The sequence below is a fragment of the Astyanax mexicanus genome, chromosome 11 (genome assembly GCF_023375975.1).
Source record: "Astyanax mexicanus isolate ESR-SI-001 chromosome 11, AstMex3_surface, whole genome shotgun sequence".
NCBI classification, from domain to species: Eukaryota; Metazoa; Chordata; class Actinopteri; order Characiformes; family Acestrorhamphidae; genus Astyanax; species Astyanax mexicanus.
In genome coordinates, this window is record NC_064418.1 from 51,786,262 (window position 1) to 51,803,665 (window position 17,404).

Genomic DNA, 17,404 nt, shown 5'->3' on the forward strand with positions numbered 1-17,404 from the left:
CATTTATATTAAATACAATTAAACACTGAGTGAGTAAACACACAACACACAGTGAGGGAGGGTAATTAAGCAAATGTTATTAATTACTGTACTTTTCTCTACTGCTATTTTAATTTTGGCTAACTTTTATCCAAATATCAGCAGTGGACTAAATATATCAAAATAATGCATTTATTTTTAAATACAGTGATTTTTATTCAAAATATGCTGCTTTCATCTGATTAAACAGCACTAATAACATTCTCTTTCACATATTTAATCACAATCATAAACATCACAATACAATAAAAAATTATCATAACATCATCAGTGACTAAATAAATAATACTGTTGATATTCTATTAAATATTGGTGAATCGAGAGGAACATTAGAGTATTTTCTCTTTAAACTCCGTTTACCAGTCTTGTTCTAAAAAAAATAATAAGATTTAATATTTGAGATCTAATAAATGGATCTGGGAGGATCTGAGAGGATCAGATGGATCTGGGAGGATCTGAGAAGATCTGAGAGGATCAGGTGGATCTGAGAGGATCTGGGAGGATCTGGGAGGATCAGGTGGATCTGAGAGGATCTGAGAGGATCAGATGGATCTGAGAGGATATGAGAAGATCTGGGAGGATCTGAGAGGATCTGGGAGGATCAGGTGGATCTGAGAGGATCTGGGAGGATCTGGGAGGATCAGGTGGATCTGGGAGGATCTGAGAGGATATGAGAGGATCTGGGAGGATCAGGTGGATCTGAGAGGATCTGGGAGGATCAGGTGGATCTGAGAGGATCTGAGAGGATCTGGGAGGATCAGGTGGATCTGAGAGGATTTGGGAGTGTCTGGGAGGATCTGAGAGGATCTAAGAGGAACTGGGAGGATCTGGTGGATCTGAGAGGATATGAGAGGATCTGAGAGGATCTGAGAGGATCTGGGAGGATCAGGTGGATCTGGGAGGATCAGGTGGATCTGAGAAGATCTGAGAGGATCTGGGAGGATCAGGTGGATCTGAGAAGATTTGGGAGGATCTGGTGGATCTGAGAGGATCTGAGAGGATCAGATGGATCTGAGAAGATCTGGGAAGATCAGGTGGATCTGAGAGGATCTGGGAGGATCAGGTGGATCTGAGAGGATCTGGGAGGATCAGGTGGATCTGAGAGGATCTGAGAGGATATGAGAGGATCTGAGAGGATCTAGGAGGATCTGAGAGGATTTGGGAGGGTCTGGGAGGATCTGAGAGGATCTGAGAGGATCTGAGAGGATCTGGGAGGATCTGAGAGGATCTGAGAGGATGTATGATTTTGTCGTACCGCTCTTCTTCATGGGGTAGCACTGCTTCAGGTCCTCGCAGGTTCTGGCCGGGTGTTTCTTGGTGCCGTCGGGGCTCCGCATGCTGTCGATCTGACTGCTGAGGGACTTCAGCGTGGCCTGAACTCCAGGATCAGCCTGGAACAGATCTGTGGAGTTTGATTTGGGCAGAGCCTCATCCTCGGGGAACTCTGGAGGAGGAGGACCAGCATCATAATCCTGAGGACTTCCGAACAAGTCGTCTATAGCAGCCGTCGGGGGTCCGGGAGACCCGGGGGGGCCTGGAGGACCAGGTTCTCCAGGAGGTCCCTGATTGGAGGAGATAAAGTAAGAATTAAGCAACTCTAGAGAAACCAAAGTATGAAACATTTAGGTACACAGAGATACGGAGTCATGTGACCGCTCCTCCCAGTCCGGTTTAAACGCAGGACAGAAGCTGATTGGTTGGCTGCAGCATTAGCTTACTAACTGAAAGTGTTGAACAGTAACAGTATAAATCTGTAGTGTCAGGAGTCCAGACTCAGTCTGAAGACTAAATGTAGAACATGATACTGGTTAAACTGGTTAAACTGGGTGTAGAATAGACATGCCTCTGGTCCAGTATCTCCACTGATTCCTCTGGATCCCGGTGGTCCCATTGGTCCAGGCTGTCCAAGGTACCCTTCTTTACCTGGTGGTCCTATTGGTCCAGGAGGTCCCTATAACAAATCACAGAGCAGAACATCTTCATTATGTCATCACTCGTATCGCCTTTAGTAGATTATTAATTTTAGTAAAAGATTTGGAAAATTAAAATATTTTTCTGAGTAAATATGAATAAATTTTCTTACTCTTTGTCCACTTGGCCCAACAATTCCAGGAGGTCCCTGATCTCCAGTCGTGCCCTAAATACAGAGCATGAAACACAAATTACTCAAACCTGACAGACACATTTTTATATTTTAACCCCTCAAACCCTAAATGTAATCTCACACCTCCAATAACCACATCACTGCTGTAATTATCATCAGTTTTATAGACCAATAAATTAAACCCTGTGAGTCTCAACAAGAAACAGAACCAGTCAGAAGTTTGGACAAACCTTAAATCCAGTGTTTTTTTCATAATATTCCATAATATTAAAATGTTCTGCATTGTAGATTAATACTAAACTGAACTCGTTAAGAGTTAAATACTCGAGTTTCCTGCCTCTTTATGTGTTCCTTTATAATCTGATAGATCACTTCACTATTCACTTATAATGCAGGATAAAACATGCTAATCTAAATATTTACTAAATTATTTCTGTGTTTAATCTCTGAGTAATGAATCTACAGGACGAGCAGTATTAATAAGATCTGCAGGTGATGTTTCAGGTGAGTCAGAACTTACAGGTGATCCAGGAAGTCCCTGTAGACCTGTGTATCCTCTGTGTCCCTTCTGTCCTCTCTCCCCATGATCGCCCAGCTCTCCCTTATCTCCTCTGGGTCCCTGGGGTCCCTGAAATGAGTTTATAAAATAAATTAAGTCCGTGTTTCCATACAGTTCATTAATCAGATTAACCCTTTGAGGTTCAGTGATTTACTGTAATCCTGCGTTAGTTAAAAACCGACAGAGCGACAGACGACCCATCGTTTCCTGTAGGAGGACGAGATGAACTGAACTGTATTTCTGATTTCTCTCTGTGTGTAAATGTGATTAAAGAGATAATCTCTATATTTAATAAACAGTCTGATCATTTCTGGGGACAGATAATGATGTAACACACAGGAAGTGATGTAAGAACTGTAGTTTACTTATTAAATTACAAAACATTAAATGAAAACTAGATTAATCTGATATTCTGAAGGTTCGTTAATCCAGGCTGATGTATTTTTATAGATTAGAGTAAAAGTCTTACAGGAAGTCCTCTCTTCCCTGCTGGTCCCGGGGGTCCGACCGGTCCTCTAGAACCCTGTAAAGAAAATCCATATCAGTCCCGCAGCCGCAGAATACAAAACAATACCGGTATATATCAATATATTACTCAGAAATATATATTTACATATTACTCATACTCATTACTATTGCTATTAATAATTAATGTTAAAAATATAAAACTACGTACAGCATCTCCTCGTTTTCCTGCACCTCCTGTAGCACCAACAGGTCCGGCGGGACCGGGCGCTCCTCTCGGTCCCAGCAGTCCCTCGGGCCCCGGGTCCCCGCGCTCGCCCTGCACACACAGATTAACACCTGTAATTATTACCTGTAATTACCTGCTAATTACCTGCTAATTACCTGCCAACTGTAATTAATTACAAAAAAAACACAAAGTACTTTAGTACTTTATTAAGAATAAAACTCTCTGATACTCAAGCTGATGGAGGGATGGATGGAGGGTAATGGATGGATGCGTGGAGGGATGGATGGATGGATGGATGGATGGATGGATGGATGGATGGATGCGTGTTAGATCTTACCCGTTCCCCGATGACTCCCTCTTTCCCTGGTGGGCCGTCGGATCCAGAAGGTCCCTGTTAATCAGAGACGGGTTTTAGTTTCAGTTCTGATTTTTATCTTTATTATTAATTACAGTAAAAATCTGCTGCTGATTATTTACTGTATTTATCTGAGGGTTTAGAGCTTCTCACCAAATCATCACACCTCGCAAAAATCATACAATCTGCTAACAAGATCTGCTTTAAAATCACAAGATCTGCTTTAAAATCACAAGATCTGCTTTAAAATCACAAGATCTGCTTTAAAATCCTTTAAAATTTTACAATTTTACTGTTTATTATATGATTTTATTTGTGTTCATTTATAGTTCTGATGTTTTAATGTAAAATGTAAAAGTAATAACTAAATATAAAGACTGAACTGAGATCAGCTGTAATCAGTGGAGCTGATTGGGTTTGAGGTGAGGGAACAGAACTCACGTCAGGTCCAGGATCACCGCGGGGTCCATTAGCTCCCGGAGACCCGACCGGACCCGGCGGACCTTTATCTCCGGGAGAGCCTGGAGATCCTGCTTTCCCTGGAGGACCCTGTAAAACAGCGAAAACTGAACTCAGATCAGCTTTTAACCAAAATCACCATACTGATCCCTCACATCCCACAGACCTGGGAACATCCGCCCACTGCTCTATACGTTGTGAGGTGTTATCTTGTGAGTGAGGTCTGTCCACAGTGTGGGAGTACACCAAGCTGCAGTGCAGTGTGGGTAATGATGGAGACCAGAGACTAAAACTGTTTCCTGTAGGTTTGAGTTTCTCTTTCCTCTGATTCTCAGACTGATATAAACACTGTATTCTGGGATTCATCAATTTCATTAATCTTTTTAATTACAGCATATTAATGATAAAATAGTTAATATTCTGAAACGTACCGCTGGTCCGGGTAATCCCGCCATCCCTCGCTCTCCTCTCTGTCCAGGAAGACCCACAATTCCTCTCTGTCCCGTAGTTCCAGCAGGACCGGGTGGACCATCAGGACCCTGAGAAGAAGATAAATATATTTGTCTCTATATATTTTCTAAAAGAATACATCACTGCGCAAAAGCTAATTCATCATTACCGACAGCATCACAAGGTTTAATAACATTAATAACATTTAATAATCGTAAGTAATTAATGTGATTATATGTAAATGATCTGATGCTCACTGTGGGTCCGTCCTCTCCGGGATCTCCTTTATCTCCAGGACTTCCTGCGGGTCCAGGCTGACCTCTCTCTCCCTGCCGTCCCGGGGGTCCATGATCTCCACGAAGTCCAGGAGGACCTTCTTTCCCAGGAAGACCGACGGGTCCAGGCTGACCAATCGGACCCTGAAAAACACAGGAAGTTTAAACCAGACCAGAAAACCACCAAAAACAACATCTGACTGAAGATCTCAGGTTTTTTTTATAAACATTAAATAGCCGGAATACATTTCTCCTGTTTTTCTAAAAGCAAATCCAAACTAAACTTTAAAAATACTGGAAATTTCATATTTAATTCTGCTGCTGTTTTCTAATCATGTTGGTGTTTTTGGACACTTTGACTCTGAATCCGAAGCTCCACCAGGTGAAGCAGCAAATTTAGCAAGTCTTATTGGCGGCGGGGCTTAGAGAGTTTACAGCGCATATGTTTAAAACAAATTTGTACATTTTATGCTGCATATCAATAATATATCACAAACGAAAACAAAACGATAAATCACCAATATCAATATTCATCCGAACACTAGCGTTCTGTAGTTTCTAAACTACAGTCAGTCTCTGTAGTTCACTGTATTTCTGAGCTGGATTACTTTCTGATAGTTAATGACGGATCACTGACGGCACTGGACTGGTTTTACCAGGATACACTTTAGTGTTTGATGTGATATGAGAATAATATCTGTACTTTATTCTGATATTGAGTAAAGAAGCTCAGAAGTTTCTCAGCACTGTAAAATAATCGATTAACTGTTTTTATTATTTATATTGTTCTGAACAGCTGCAGTGATTTTTACTCACAGTGGCGCCTGGTGGACCGACTCTTCCTGCAGATCCAGGGAATCCAGTCGGACCCTGAAAAACAGAATAACAGACGACGTTACAACAACCTGAGTGCATTTGCACATCAGTGTCAGCAGTGTGTGAGGAGTATCTGAATGTATTTATTATATAGGAGGTAATGAATATCTGAATGTATTTATTATATAGGAGGTGATGAATATCTGAATGTATTTATTATATAGGAGGTGATGAATATCTGAATGTATTTATTATATAGGAGGTGATGAATATGTGAATATATTTATTATATAGGAGGTGATGAATATCTGAATGTATTTATTATATAGGAGGTGATGAATATCTGAATGTATTTATTATATAGGAGGTGATGAATATCTGAATGTATTTATTATATAGGAGGTGATGAATATGTGAATATATTTATTATATAGGAGGTGATGAATATCTGAATGTATTTATTATATAGGAGGTGATGAATATCTGAATGTATTTATTATATAGGAGGTGATGAATATCTGAATGTATTTATTATATAGGAGGTGATGAATATCTGAATGTATTTATTATATAAGAGGTGATGAATATCTGAATGTATTTATTATATAGGAGGTGATGAATATCTGAATGTATTTATTATATAAGAGGTGATGAATATCTGAATGTATTTATTATATAGGAGGTGATGAATATCTGAATGTATTTATTATATAGGAGGTGATGAATATCTGAATGTATTTATTATATAGGAGGTGATGAATATCTGAATGTATTTATTATATAGGAGGTGATGAATATCTGAATGTATTTATTATATAAGAGGTGATGAATATCTGAATGTATTTATTATATAGGAGGTGATGAATATCTGAATGTATTTATTATATAGGAGGTGATGGATATCTGAACACTTACAGGAGCTCCCTGAGTTCCTCTTCCTCCCTTTGGTCCCGCGACACCGGCTGTACCCTATAAAACACGTAAACACAGTTTTAATATGTTTATTTAATGTTTTTTAATAAACTTTATTATTCTGATGTTCATTTTAGACCCACCACCGGTCCTGGAGGTCCTGCTAAACCCTGAGGTCCAGGAGATCCAGCATCTCCCTTCTGTCCCGGCTCTCCAGGCTCTCCTTTCACACCAGGTTGGCCATCAGGACCCTGATATTAATAAAAACAGAATAAAACAATTAAATAACTAATTAACTAATTCTACACGATTTCAGAACTGGAATATAAAGGTTATTTACGTACAGGAGGTCCAGGAAAGCCCACAGCACCGGTCGGTCCCGGTTCCCCCCGAGAACCCTGAAAAAATCACAACCATCATCATAAAGAGAGAATTCAAATAATTCTATAAATTTACTATAAAATTCTACATTTATTTCACTGATTTAAACACATTATTCTTTATTCAAAATTAAACAGGAGATTTTAACTTTCATAATAAAATATGTAAATTCTATTTACAGTACTACAGGACTACATGAGCTGTGTTTACTTTATAATGCGTTATCAACCGCTAACAATGCTAACCTGAGACAATGCTAACAATGCTAACCAGAGACAATGCTAACAATGCTTACCTGAGACAGTGCTAACAATGCTTACCTGAGACAGTGCTAACAATGCTAACCTGAGACAATGCTAACCTGAGACAATGCTAACCTGAGACAATGCTAACAATGCTAACCTGAGACAATGCTAACAATGCTAACCTGAGACAATGCTAACAATGCAAACCAGAGACAATGCTAACAATGCTAACGAGAGACAATGCTAACAATGCTAACCTGAGACAATGCTAACCTGAGACAATGCTAACAATGCTAACCTAAGACAATGCTAACCTGAGACAATGCTAACAATGCTAACCTGAGATAATGCTAAATTGGGGATATAAATAATTGGATGCTTTTGGGTGTAATTGTTTTTGATTCACCATTAAAACACTAAATGATTATTATAAGTGTTTGTTTTGAAAATATCGTAACTGAATTAAACGCAGCGTCAGTGATGTTTATTTATCGTAAGAAGTGCTGACTTACAGGCATCGCTCTCGAACCCTGGGGTCCGGGTGGTCCTTTAGGTCCAGGTTCCCCCTGTTAATGAAATAAAATATGTTAAGATTAAAATTAAAATTAAACAGTAGTTGAATATACTGCACCTGTACAGATTATATATTACCTTTTCACCACTTGGTCCTGGGGGTCCTGCTGGTCCCAGCGGTCCTGGCAGCCCCTGTGATAAAGAATTATATAATAAATATATAATCATAAATATATAATAATAAATATATAATAATCATAAATATATAATAATAAATATATAATAATCATAAATATATAATAATAAATATATAATAATAATAATATATTCTTATATATGGACAAAAGTAATCTGGTGTAGAGGAGGTATAGAGAAGGTGTAGGGGAGGTGTAGAGGAGGTTTATGGGAAGTGTAGGGGAGGTGTAGATGAGGTTTATGGGAAGTGTAGGGGAGGTGTAGAGGAGGAGTTGAGGAAGTGTAGGGGAGGTGTAGAGTATGTGTGGGGAGGTGTAGAGGAGGTATAGAGGAGGTGTAGGGGAGATGTAGAGGAGGGGTAGGGGAGGTGTAGGGGAGGTATAGGGTAGGGGAGGTGTAGGGAAGGTGTACAGGATGTGTAGGGGAGGTGTAGGGGAGGTGTAGAGGAAGTGTAGGGGAGGTGTAGAGGAAGTGTAGGGGAGGTGTAGAGTATGTGTGGGGAGGTGTAGAGTATGTGTGGGGAGGTGTAGAGGAGGTGTAGGGAAGGTGTAGAGGATGTGTAGGGGAGATGTAGAGGAGGTGTAGGGGAGGTGTAGAGGAAGTGTAGAGGAAGTGTAGAAGAGGTGTAGGGGAGGTGTAGAGGAAGTGTAGAGGAAGTGTAGGGGAGGTGTAGGGAAGGTGTAGAGTGTAGAGGAAGTGTAGAAAAGAGGTAGGGGAGGTGTAGGGGAGGTGTAGAGGAAGTGTAGAAAAGGGGTAGGGGAGGTGTAGAGGAAGTGTAGAGGAAGTGTAGGGGAGGTGTAGGGGAGGTGTAGAAGAGGGGTAGGGGAGGTGTAGGGGAGGTGTAGAGGAAGTGCAGAGGAAGTGTAGGGGAGGTGAAGAGGAGGTATAGAGGAGGTGTAGAGGAAGTGTAGAAGAGGGGTAGGGGAGGTGTAGGGAAGGTGTACAGGATGTGTAGGGGAGGTGTAGAGGAGGTGTAGGGGAGGTGTAGAGGAGGTATAGAGGAGGTGTAGGGGAGGTATAGAGAAAGTGTAGGGGAGGTGTAGAGGAAGTGTAGGGGAGGTGTAGAGCATGTGTGGGGAGGTGTAGAGTATGTGTGGGGAGGTGTAGTGGAGGTGTAGGGGAGGTGTAGGGGAGGTGTAGAGGAAGTGTAGGGGAGGTGTAGGGGAGGTGTAGGGGAGGTGTAGAGGAGGTGTAGGGGAGGTGTAGAGGAGGTGTAGGGGAGGTGTAGAGGAAGTGTAGGGGAGGTGTAGAGGAGGTGTAGGGGAGGTGTAGAGGAGGTGTAGGGGAGGTGTAGAGGAGGTGTAGGGGAGGTGTAGAGGAAGTGTAGGGGAGGTGTAGAGCATGTGTGGGGAGGTGTAGAGTATGTGTGGGGAGGTGTAGTGGAGGTGTAGGGGAGGTGTAGGGGAGGTGTAGGGGAGGTGTAGAGGAAGTGTAGGGGAGGTGTAGAGGAGGTGTAGGGGAGGTGTAGAGGAGGTGTAGGGGAGGTGTAGAGGAAGTGTAGGGGAGGTGTAGAGGAGGTGTAGGGGAGGTGTAGAGGAGGTGTAGGGGAGGTGTAGAGGAGGTGTAGGGGAGGTGTAGAGGAAGTGTAGGGGAGGTGTAGAGCATGTGTGGGGAGGTGTAGAGTATGTGTGGGGAGGTGTAGTGGAGGTGTAGAGGAGGTGTAGGGGAGGTGTAGAGGAAGTGTAGGGGAGGTGTAGAGGAGGTGTAGGGGAGGTGTAGAGGAGGTGTAGGGGAGGTGTAGAGGAAGTGTAGGGGAGGTGTAGAGGAGGTGTAGGGGAGGTGTAGGGGAGGTGTAGGGGAGGTGTAGAGGAAGTGTAGGGGAGGTGAGTCTTACTCTGGCTCCGTCGTTTCCTGGAGTTCCCTCTGATCCTTTCTCTCCTAAAGCTCCCTGAAACACAACCGATACTCAAACTCTAATCAGTGATCATATTTATTCCTACATTATAAATCAATACTGTACTAAAATCAATATTATAAATCAATACTAATATAAGACTATGAAGAAACACAAGGGATCAGGGCAGTCCTGATGAGTGCCAGTTTCATCATCAGAATGTTTTTGATGGTTTTGAGGAAACTTTCAAAGTTCTTTTTCTTTTCAGATTAACTGATCTGTAATTTATTTCTGTATTTAGTTGAGTATTTATTGTTTCTCATAATCTGGATTCGAACATTACTGAAATATTCACTATTCACTGTATACCTGTAACTCTACCTCTTCACTACTTTACTTTAACTGATGCTCTCAAACTTTACATTAAGAGACAAGAAATTCAAGTAATTAACTCTTGATGAGTTCAGCACAGCTGTTAACTGAAAGCCTGAATTCCAGGAGACTCTACCTCATAAAACTGACTGAGAAAATCCAGCAGAGATGTTCAAAACTGATCCTCTAAACAAGAGGAGCTAAAATATAAAATATATTCTGGTTTGTTTAACATTATTTTTTATTAAATAATTCTATATGTTTTTCTTTATAGTTTGGATGAGTTTAGTATTAATCTACGATAAAGAACATTTTATAATAATAAAAAAAGCTCTAAACTTTTGACTGGTATCATATTAACAGATCAGTGATTCATGCTGCTGTGGAACTTACCCGTTCTCCTTTAGGTCCCGGGGGTCCTGAGATGCCCCGTTCTCCTGGCATTCCCTGAAGCCCTGGAGGACCCAGATCTCCGAGTGCTCCCGCGGGTCCAGGACTGCCCTGTGATCAGAGATCAATAATCCTGATTAACTCTTACAGGCAGGTTAATATACTCACTTTAATAACTCACTAATAATGAACTATTATTCTAATCTATAATTTATTATTCCAGCAGTTCTGTATGATTTATTATTTTATCTTTATCTGATCAGTAACTTTATTACTGCAGATCTTCTCCTTCTGTCAGATTAACTCTAATTCTAATTCTAATTCTAATTCTAATTCTAACTCTAACTCTAATTCTAATTCTAATTCTAATTCTAATTCCAACTCTAATTCTAATTCTAATTCTAACTCTAACTCTAATTCTAATTCTAATTCTAACTCTAATTCTAATTCTAATTCTAATTCTAACTCTAACTCTAATTCTAATTCTAATTCTATTTCTAATTCTCTTCTCTGCTGAAACTGAGACTCAGTTCTTAATCATGTTAATCTAAAGTTTCCATGTGGGTCAGCCAGACGTCTCTACATGCTCATTATTATGCGCAGAATTATGACTTTTGCACATTTAATATTTCTATTATTCTTATGGATTTTTATGGATAAATCTTGTTTATATCTCATCAATTTATACTGTTTTACATCGATAATACTTTAATATGTAATATTTTATTCACTGTAATATTGTGTGTAATTGTGCTGATATTTAAAAGCTGTATGAATATTTATGAATATGAAATTTGAATCTCAGGTGAGTCAGATTTACCTTTGGTCCGTCTGGTCCTGGAGCTCCGGGGATCCCTTTAGATCCTGGTAATCCTGGAGTTCCGAGTTCTCCTCTCTCTCCAGGAGTTCCTCGCTCTCCCTGTGACACATCACATTTATTACCTTTAATTTACATAAATCATCTCAGAATAACTGTAATTTCTAGTTAAATAAATCTGCAGTCCTTTACACTCTCACAATCTGAATTCAGTCTTAAATATTTATATTCTTTCTGTGAAACAAAGAATAAATTATTAAAGTAAATTTAGTTATTTATTCTACTAAAAATGTCTTATTTTATCAGAAAATATTTTTGCTTAATTCAGCAAAGAATTGATAGTTTATTATTCCTGAGAAAGACAAAAAATCTTCAATTTAAATAAGATACTATTTTCTACGAGATTAAACTACTGTAAATATTAAGAAATGATTGATAAAATGTTTTTTAGGATTTATTTTTGTCGAAACAAGAGCTGCTTATTAATCACAATAAAAATCTAATAAATAAAAATGAACTCACCCTCGGTCCAATTAATCCAACCGGTCCCCCGTCGCCCGGAATCCCCTAAACACACATTAATATTATATTACATAATATATTATATAAACAGATTATATATTATACTATATAAACAGGGTAAAATTATGATAATTAGAGACTGGATCAGTCACACTGTGAGAATGTGTGATCATGTGACCTCGCTCATTAATATTCATATAGTATTTTCACTTCTAAAGTTACAATTTATTATCCAAGTTATTAAACTGTTATTGAGACATGCTGTATCTGTTACATTTTAACCCATAATGCAATATCTGTATTACAGTGATCAATGAATCAATTAATTGATTATCTAGATTAATCTGGGTTAAATCATAATTCTGTTTTAAATACAGATCAGATTCAGAGCTGTTGGGGTTAAATTTACCATATTTATATATTTTTACATTAAATTAATGCAGAGTTTCATTAAAGTGGATCAGTAATCTGATCTTACATAACTTCTCAGATATTGATTAGTATAATCAGATATTGATTAGTATAATCAGATATTGATTAGTGTAATCAGATATTGATTAGTGTAATCAGATACAGTTGATATGAGTCAGACAGTCAGCAGATTGGTTAATTGACTGTGTGAAGGTCAGTATTGATCAGTAATTCAGAGACGGTGGTATTGATCAGTAATTCAGAGACGGTGGTATTGATCAGTAATTCAGAGACGGTGGTATTGATCAGTAATTCAGAGACGGTGGTATTGATCAGTAATTCAGAGACGGTGGTATTGATCAGTAATTCAGAGACGGTGGTATTGATCAGTAATTCAGAGACGGTGGTATTGATCAGTAATTCAGAGACGGTGGTATTGATCAGTAATTCAGAGACGGTGGTATTGATCAGTAATTCAGAGACGGTGGTATTGATCAGTAATTCAGAGACGGTGGTATTGATCAGTAATTCAGAGACGGTGGTATTGATCAGTAATTCAGAGACGTTGGTATTGATCAGTAATTCAGAGACGTTGGTATTGATCAGTAATTCAGAGACGTTGGTATTGATCAGTAATTCAGAGACGGTGGTATTGATCAGTAATTCAGAGACGTTGGTATTGATCAGTAAGTCAGAGACGTTGGTATTGATCAGTAATTCAGAGACGTTGGTATTGATCAGTAATTCAGAGACGGTGGTATTGATCAGTAATTCAGAGACGGTGGTATTGATCAGTAATTCAGAGACGTTGGTATTGATCAGTAATTCAGAGACGGTGGTATTGATCAGTAATTCAGAGACGGTGGTATTGATCAGTAATTCAGAGACGGTGGTATTGATCAGTAATTCAGAGACGTTGGTATTGATCAGTAATTCAGAGACGTTGGTATTGATCAGTAATTCAGAGACGTTGGTATTGATCAGTAATTCAGAGACGGTGGTATTGATCAGTAATTCAGAGACGGTGGTATTGATCAGTAATTCAGAGACGTTGGTATTGATCAGTAATTCAGAGACGTTGGTATTGATCAGTAATTCAGAGACGGTGGTATTGATCAGTAATTCAGAGACGGTGGTATTGATCAGTAATTCAGAGACGGTGGTATTGATCAGTAATTCAGAGACGGTGGTATTGATCAGTAATTCAGAGACGGTGGTATTGATCAGTAATTCAGAGACGTTGGTATTGATCAGTAATTCAGAGACGTTGGTATTGATCAGTAATTCAGAGACGGTGGTATTGATCAGTAATTCAGAGACGGTGGTATTGATCAGTAATTCAGAGACGTTGGTATTGATCAGTAATTCAGAGACGTTGGTATTGATCAGTAATTCAGAGACGGTGGTATTGATCAGTAATTCAGAGACGGTGGTATTGATCAGTAATTCAGAGACGGTGGTATTGATCAGTAATTCAGAGACGGTGGTATTGATCAGTAATTCAGAGACGTTGGTATTGATCAGTAATTCAGAGACGTTGGTATTGATCAGTAATTCAGAGACGTTGGTATTGATCAGTAATTCAGAGACGGTGGTATTGATCAGTAATTCAGAGACGGTGGTATTGATCAGTAATTCAGAGACGGTGGTATTGATCAGTATTTCAGAGACATTGGTATTGATCAGTAATTCAAAGACGTTGGTATTGATCGGTATCTGCTGTGTGGTTTTACCTGATCACCAGGTTTTCCTCCCTCTCCTACTGGACCAGGGGGACCAGGTAAACCCTGAAACCCAGAGAGAGGAATATCACAGATATATCCCATAATAATCACTACATATAACAGTAATAACACACAGAATTTATTGATTATTATTTTATATTATTCATGTCTCACCTGGAAGCCTGGCATTCCTGGAGGTCCCTGTTCTCCTCTGTCACCTGCGGGTCCCTGTATTAATAAAAATAAATTATTAATATTAGTGTTGCTGATCTCTTAACCATTTCAGATGCATAAAAAACAATATATTACAGGATATGATGAACTTTATGATACACAGATTATAAAATGTGATAAATAATAGTGCAGTTAGTGATCGGGGGGGGTGGGGGTGGGGGGGTTAGCTCTGGAGTTCAGCAGGAGGACAGATCTGGGGAAGAAGCTGTTCCTCAGTTCCTCAGTCTGCTCCTGTGTGGAGAAGAGTCCCTGTGATCTTTTTAAAGGTTGGTGTGGAGCAGTGGATAACACCACTACCCAGTGAATCACCTCCTCCTGCATTAAAACATATAAATATAAATATAAATATTTAAATACAGAGGAGAAATCTTACTGGTGGTCCAGCAGAACCGAGAGGACCGACTTCACCCTCCTTCCCTGGAGGACCCTGAACACAAAATACACGATCACATGATTAATAACACTTTTATTAACACTGTATTAACACTGTATTTACTGTATATGTTTGTTGTGGTTCTAGATAAATGTTGTGTTTACCCACCCTCTGTCCTGGAGCTCCGGGTGATCCTTGTTCTCCTGTTTTTCCTGGATCGCCCTGATTTACATATAATAATAAATTACACAAATCAGATTAATCAGACAGGAGAGAATCATGAACATGTGATTTAATCAGTAAATCTGATCGATCTGATCAATCTGATCAGTGTATTGATTATTTACTCACACTGAAACCTTTGGGACCCGGGAGACCCATCGATCCTGCAGGACCTCTGGTTCCTGTAGATCCTGGAGGTCCAGGACGTCCGTCCTCACCTGTAGCTCCCTGCAGACATTACAGGACTTTATATTTAAAATCACATAAATCATAAATATCATAAAGACATTAAAGATTATATAAATCATAATTATTAAATGAGAAAATCTCATAGACGCAATAGAACAACAAACACAAATCAGATGCTGAAAGTAAGAAAAAGTAAAAGTCAGTGTGTCTTTGCTGTCGTAATGACGGGAAAAGTACAGCGCGCTGCTGGAAAGAGTAAAAGTCATGTATTATTTCTCTTCATTAATCATAGGTGTGTTTTGGGCGTAACAGGAAATAAAGTGGTTTAGTGTTACTAATAAAAAAACAGCTGCAACAACAGAAATTTCACATAACTGAATATAAAAGAACGTTTTAGAGACATCTAAAAAATAGAACAATTTCAGAAAAATGGTTTTGGATATCTCTTCATCTACAGCCGTAAATCATCATTACATTTAAAATAAAGGAAAAAAACATCCTTCAAAATACTGAATTCTAAAAGAATTAATTTATATGTTTTCTTATGTATGTTTTATGTTTCATAGTCAATCAAATGTGACTGAGATTTACAATTATATTACATAATATCCTGATCAGAGAACCTGAATATAAAACAGTTATGGCTCTAAAATATATATTAAACTCACCAGCGGACCCGGCTTCCCCTCAGCTCCCTGAACTCCAGGAGTCCCAGTCAGACCCTACAATAAAACATCATCATCACATTAATCATCACCTTAATTACTACATTAATCATCACATTAATCACTACATTAATCATCACATTAATCACTGTAATAAACACACAGCTGCACTACAGTAAAGAACTTAAATCAATAAGTATTATTATCTACTAAAAGTCTTATTTTATTTATGTTTTTTTCAATTAAAGAAGTAATAGATAAATAAAATAATGCCTGAAATGATCACAGTGATCCACCTGTCCAATAAAACACTCTTAATAGATACAAAATCATACAAATATTAATAAAATAATCTGAATAATTATATAATATTTTTACAGTAATACCATCCATCAAATCATCAGGTAATGTTTAGCACAACTTATTTAGGTATTTCAAGTGTTTAAATAGTGTTTATAAATGTTAATATAGTGTTTATAAATGTTAATATAGTGTTTATAAGTGTTTTATAGTGTTTGTAGGTGTCAATGTGTGTTTATATGTGCTTATAAGTGTTTATAGATGTTTATATGTGTTTATGAGGGTTTATAAGTGTTTACATAGTGTTTATAAAGTGTTTATAGGTGTTTATAAAGTGTTAATTAATACAGAATTAATACTGAATTAATACACAATTAATACTGAATTAATACAGAATTAATACAAATTTAATACAAATTTAATACAGAATTATTACAGAATTAATACAGAATTAATGGCTGTGTTAAGATGTTTGTGTAAATGATATAATTCTGTTCTGTATTTAATCCGTTTAGTTTCGGTTTTATATGTGTTTAAATGTGTTTATAGGTGTTTATAGGTGTTATTTAAAGTTTTTATATGTGTTTATATGTGTTTACATGTGTTTGTAGGTGTTTAAAGGTGTTTATAGGCGTTTATAAGTGTTTGTAGGTGTTTATAGGCGTTATTTAAAGTTTTATATGTGTTTATAGGTGTTTATAAGTGTTTGTAGGTGTTTATAGGCGTTATTTAAAGTTTTATATGTGTTTATATGTGTTTATATGTGTTTGTAGGTGTTTATAAGTGTTATTTAAAGTTTTATATGTGTTTATATGTGTTTATATGTGTTTGTAGGTGTTTATAGGTGTTTATAGGTGTTACCCTGGCGCCTGGCAGGCCTGGTTCACCCAGTCTTCCTGGATCTCCAGTGGATCCTTTGGGGCCTGATGTTCCTGTAATTCCGCGGTCTCCTTGTGCTCCCTTAAAAACATATACAGTAATATATTTAGTATTTTGTTAATCTATTGATCTGATTTACAAACTGTTCATTTAAATATATCAAAATATTAATATTAGATCTACTTACTTTAGCTCCCTGTAATCCGTCCTGACCAGGGAAACCCCGATTTCCAGGAGCTCCCTGAAATATTAATAATAACATTAATATTAATGTAGATTTACTGCTGATGAGATACTGGGATGAGATAAGGATGAGATAAGGATGAGATAAGTATGAGATAAAGATGAAATAAGTATAAGATAAAGATGAGATAAGGATGAGATAAGGATGAGATAAAGATGAAATAAGTATGAGATAAGGATGAGATAAAGATGAGATAAGGATGAGATAAGTATGAGATAGGATGAGATAAGT

The 17,404-nt window shown here is 38.1% G+C and overlaps 1 protein-coding gene and 2 long non-coding RNA genes across 4 annotated transcripts in view; 2 read left to right on the plus strand and 1 right to left on the minus strand.

Annotated features, from left to right (window-relative positions):
• Positions 1-17,404, minus strand: part of col5a2a (collagen, type V, alpha 2a) — a 62,044-nt gene that overhangs the window by 3,413 nt on the left and 41,227 nt on the right. The window contains exons 24-51 of the mRNA XM_049484660.1: positions 17,117-17,170; positions 16,912-17,010; positions 15,754-15,807; positions 15,026-15,124; positions 14,843-14,896; positions 14,675-14,728; positions 14,242-14,295; positions 14,077-14,130; positions 11,933-11,977; positions 11,414-11,512; positions 10,597-10,704; positions 9,832-9,885; positions 7,941-7,994; positions 7,802-7,855; positions 7,008-7,061; positions 6,807-6,914; positions 6,667-6,720; positions 5,752-5,805; positions 4,918-5,079; positions 4,642-4,749; positions 4,193-4,300; positions 3,734-3,787; positions 3,379-3,486; positions 3,172-3,225; positions 2,664-2,771; positions 2,123-2,176; positions 1,883-1,990; positions 1,295-1,601 (exon numbers count right to left, since the gene is read on the minus strand). Coding sequence (XP_049340617.1) covers positions 1,295-1,601; positions 1,883-1,990; positions 2,123-2,176; positions 2,664-2,771; positions 3,172-3,225; positions 3,379-3,486; positions 3,734-3,787; positions 4,193-4,300; positions 4,642-4,749; positions 4,918-5,079; positions 5,752-5,805; positions 6,667-6,720; positions 6,807-6,914; positions 7,008-7,061; positions 7,802-7,855; positions 7,941-7,994; positions 9,832-9,885; positions 10,597-10,704; positions 11,414-11,512; positions 11,933-11,977; positions 14,077-14,130; positions 14,242-14,295; positions 14,675-14,728; positions 14,843-14,896; positions 15,026-15,124; positions 15,754-15,807; positions 16,912-17,010; positions 17,117-17,170 — 2,377 coding nt within the window. The remainder of the gene's footprint in view (positions 1-1,294; positions 1,602-1,882; positions 1,991-2,122; positions 2,177-2,663; positions 2,772-3,171; positions 3,226-3,378; positions 3,487-3,733; positions 3,788-4,192; positions 4,301-4,641; positions 4,750-4,917; positions 5,080-5,751; positions 5,806-6,666; positions 6,721-6,806; positions 6,915-7,007; positions 7,062-7,801; positions 7,856-7,940; positions 7,995-9,831; positions 9,886-10,596; positions 10,705-11,413; positions 11,513-11,932; positions 11,978-14,076; positions 14,131-14,241; positions 14,296-14,674; positions 14,729-14,842; positions 14,897-15,025; positions 15,125-15,753; positions 15,808-16,911; positions 17,011-17,116; positions 17,171-17,404) is intronic.
• Positions 554-1,174, plus strand: LOC125804904 (uncharacterized). 2 transcript variants are annotated; one of them, XR_007441129.1, is made up of 3 exons: positions 554-683; positions 733-800; positions 1,074-1,174. It is a non-coding gene; the product is annotated as an uncharacterized LOC125804904 (long non-coding RNA). The 2 variants fall into 2 exon arrangements; XR_007441128.1 differs by having other exon boundaries at positions 1,103-1,171.
• LOC125804905 (uncharacterized) lies at positions 8,593-9,153 on the plus strand. Its single transcript, XR_007441130.1, has 3 exons — positions 8,593-8,770; positions 8,804-8,847; positions 8,969-9,153. It is a non-coding gene; the product is annotated as an uncharacterized LOC125804905 (long non-coding RNA).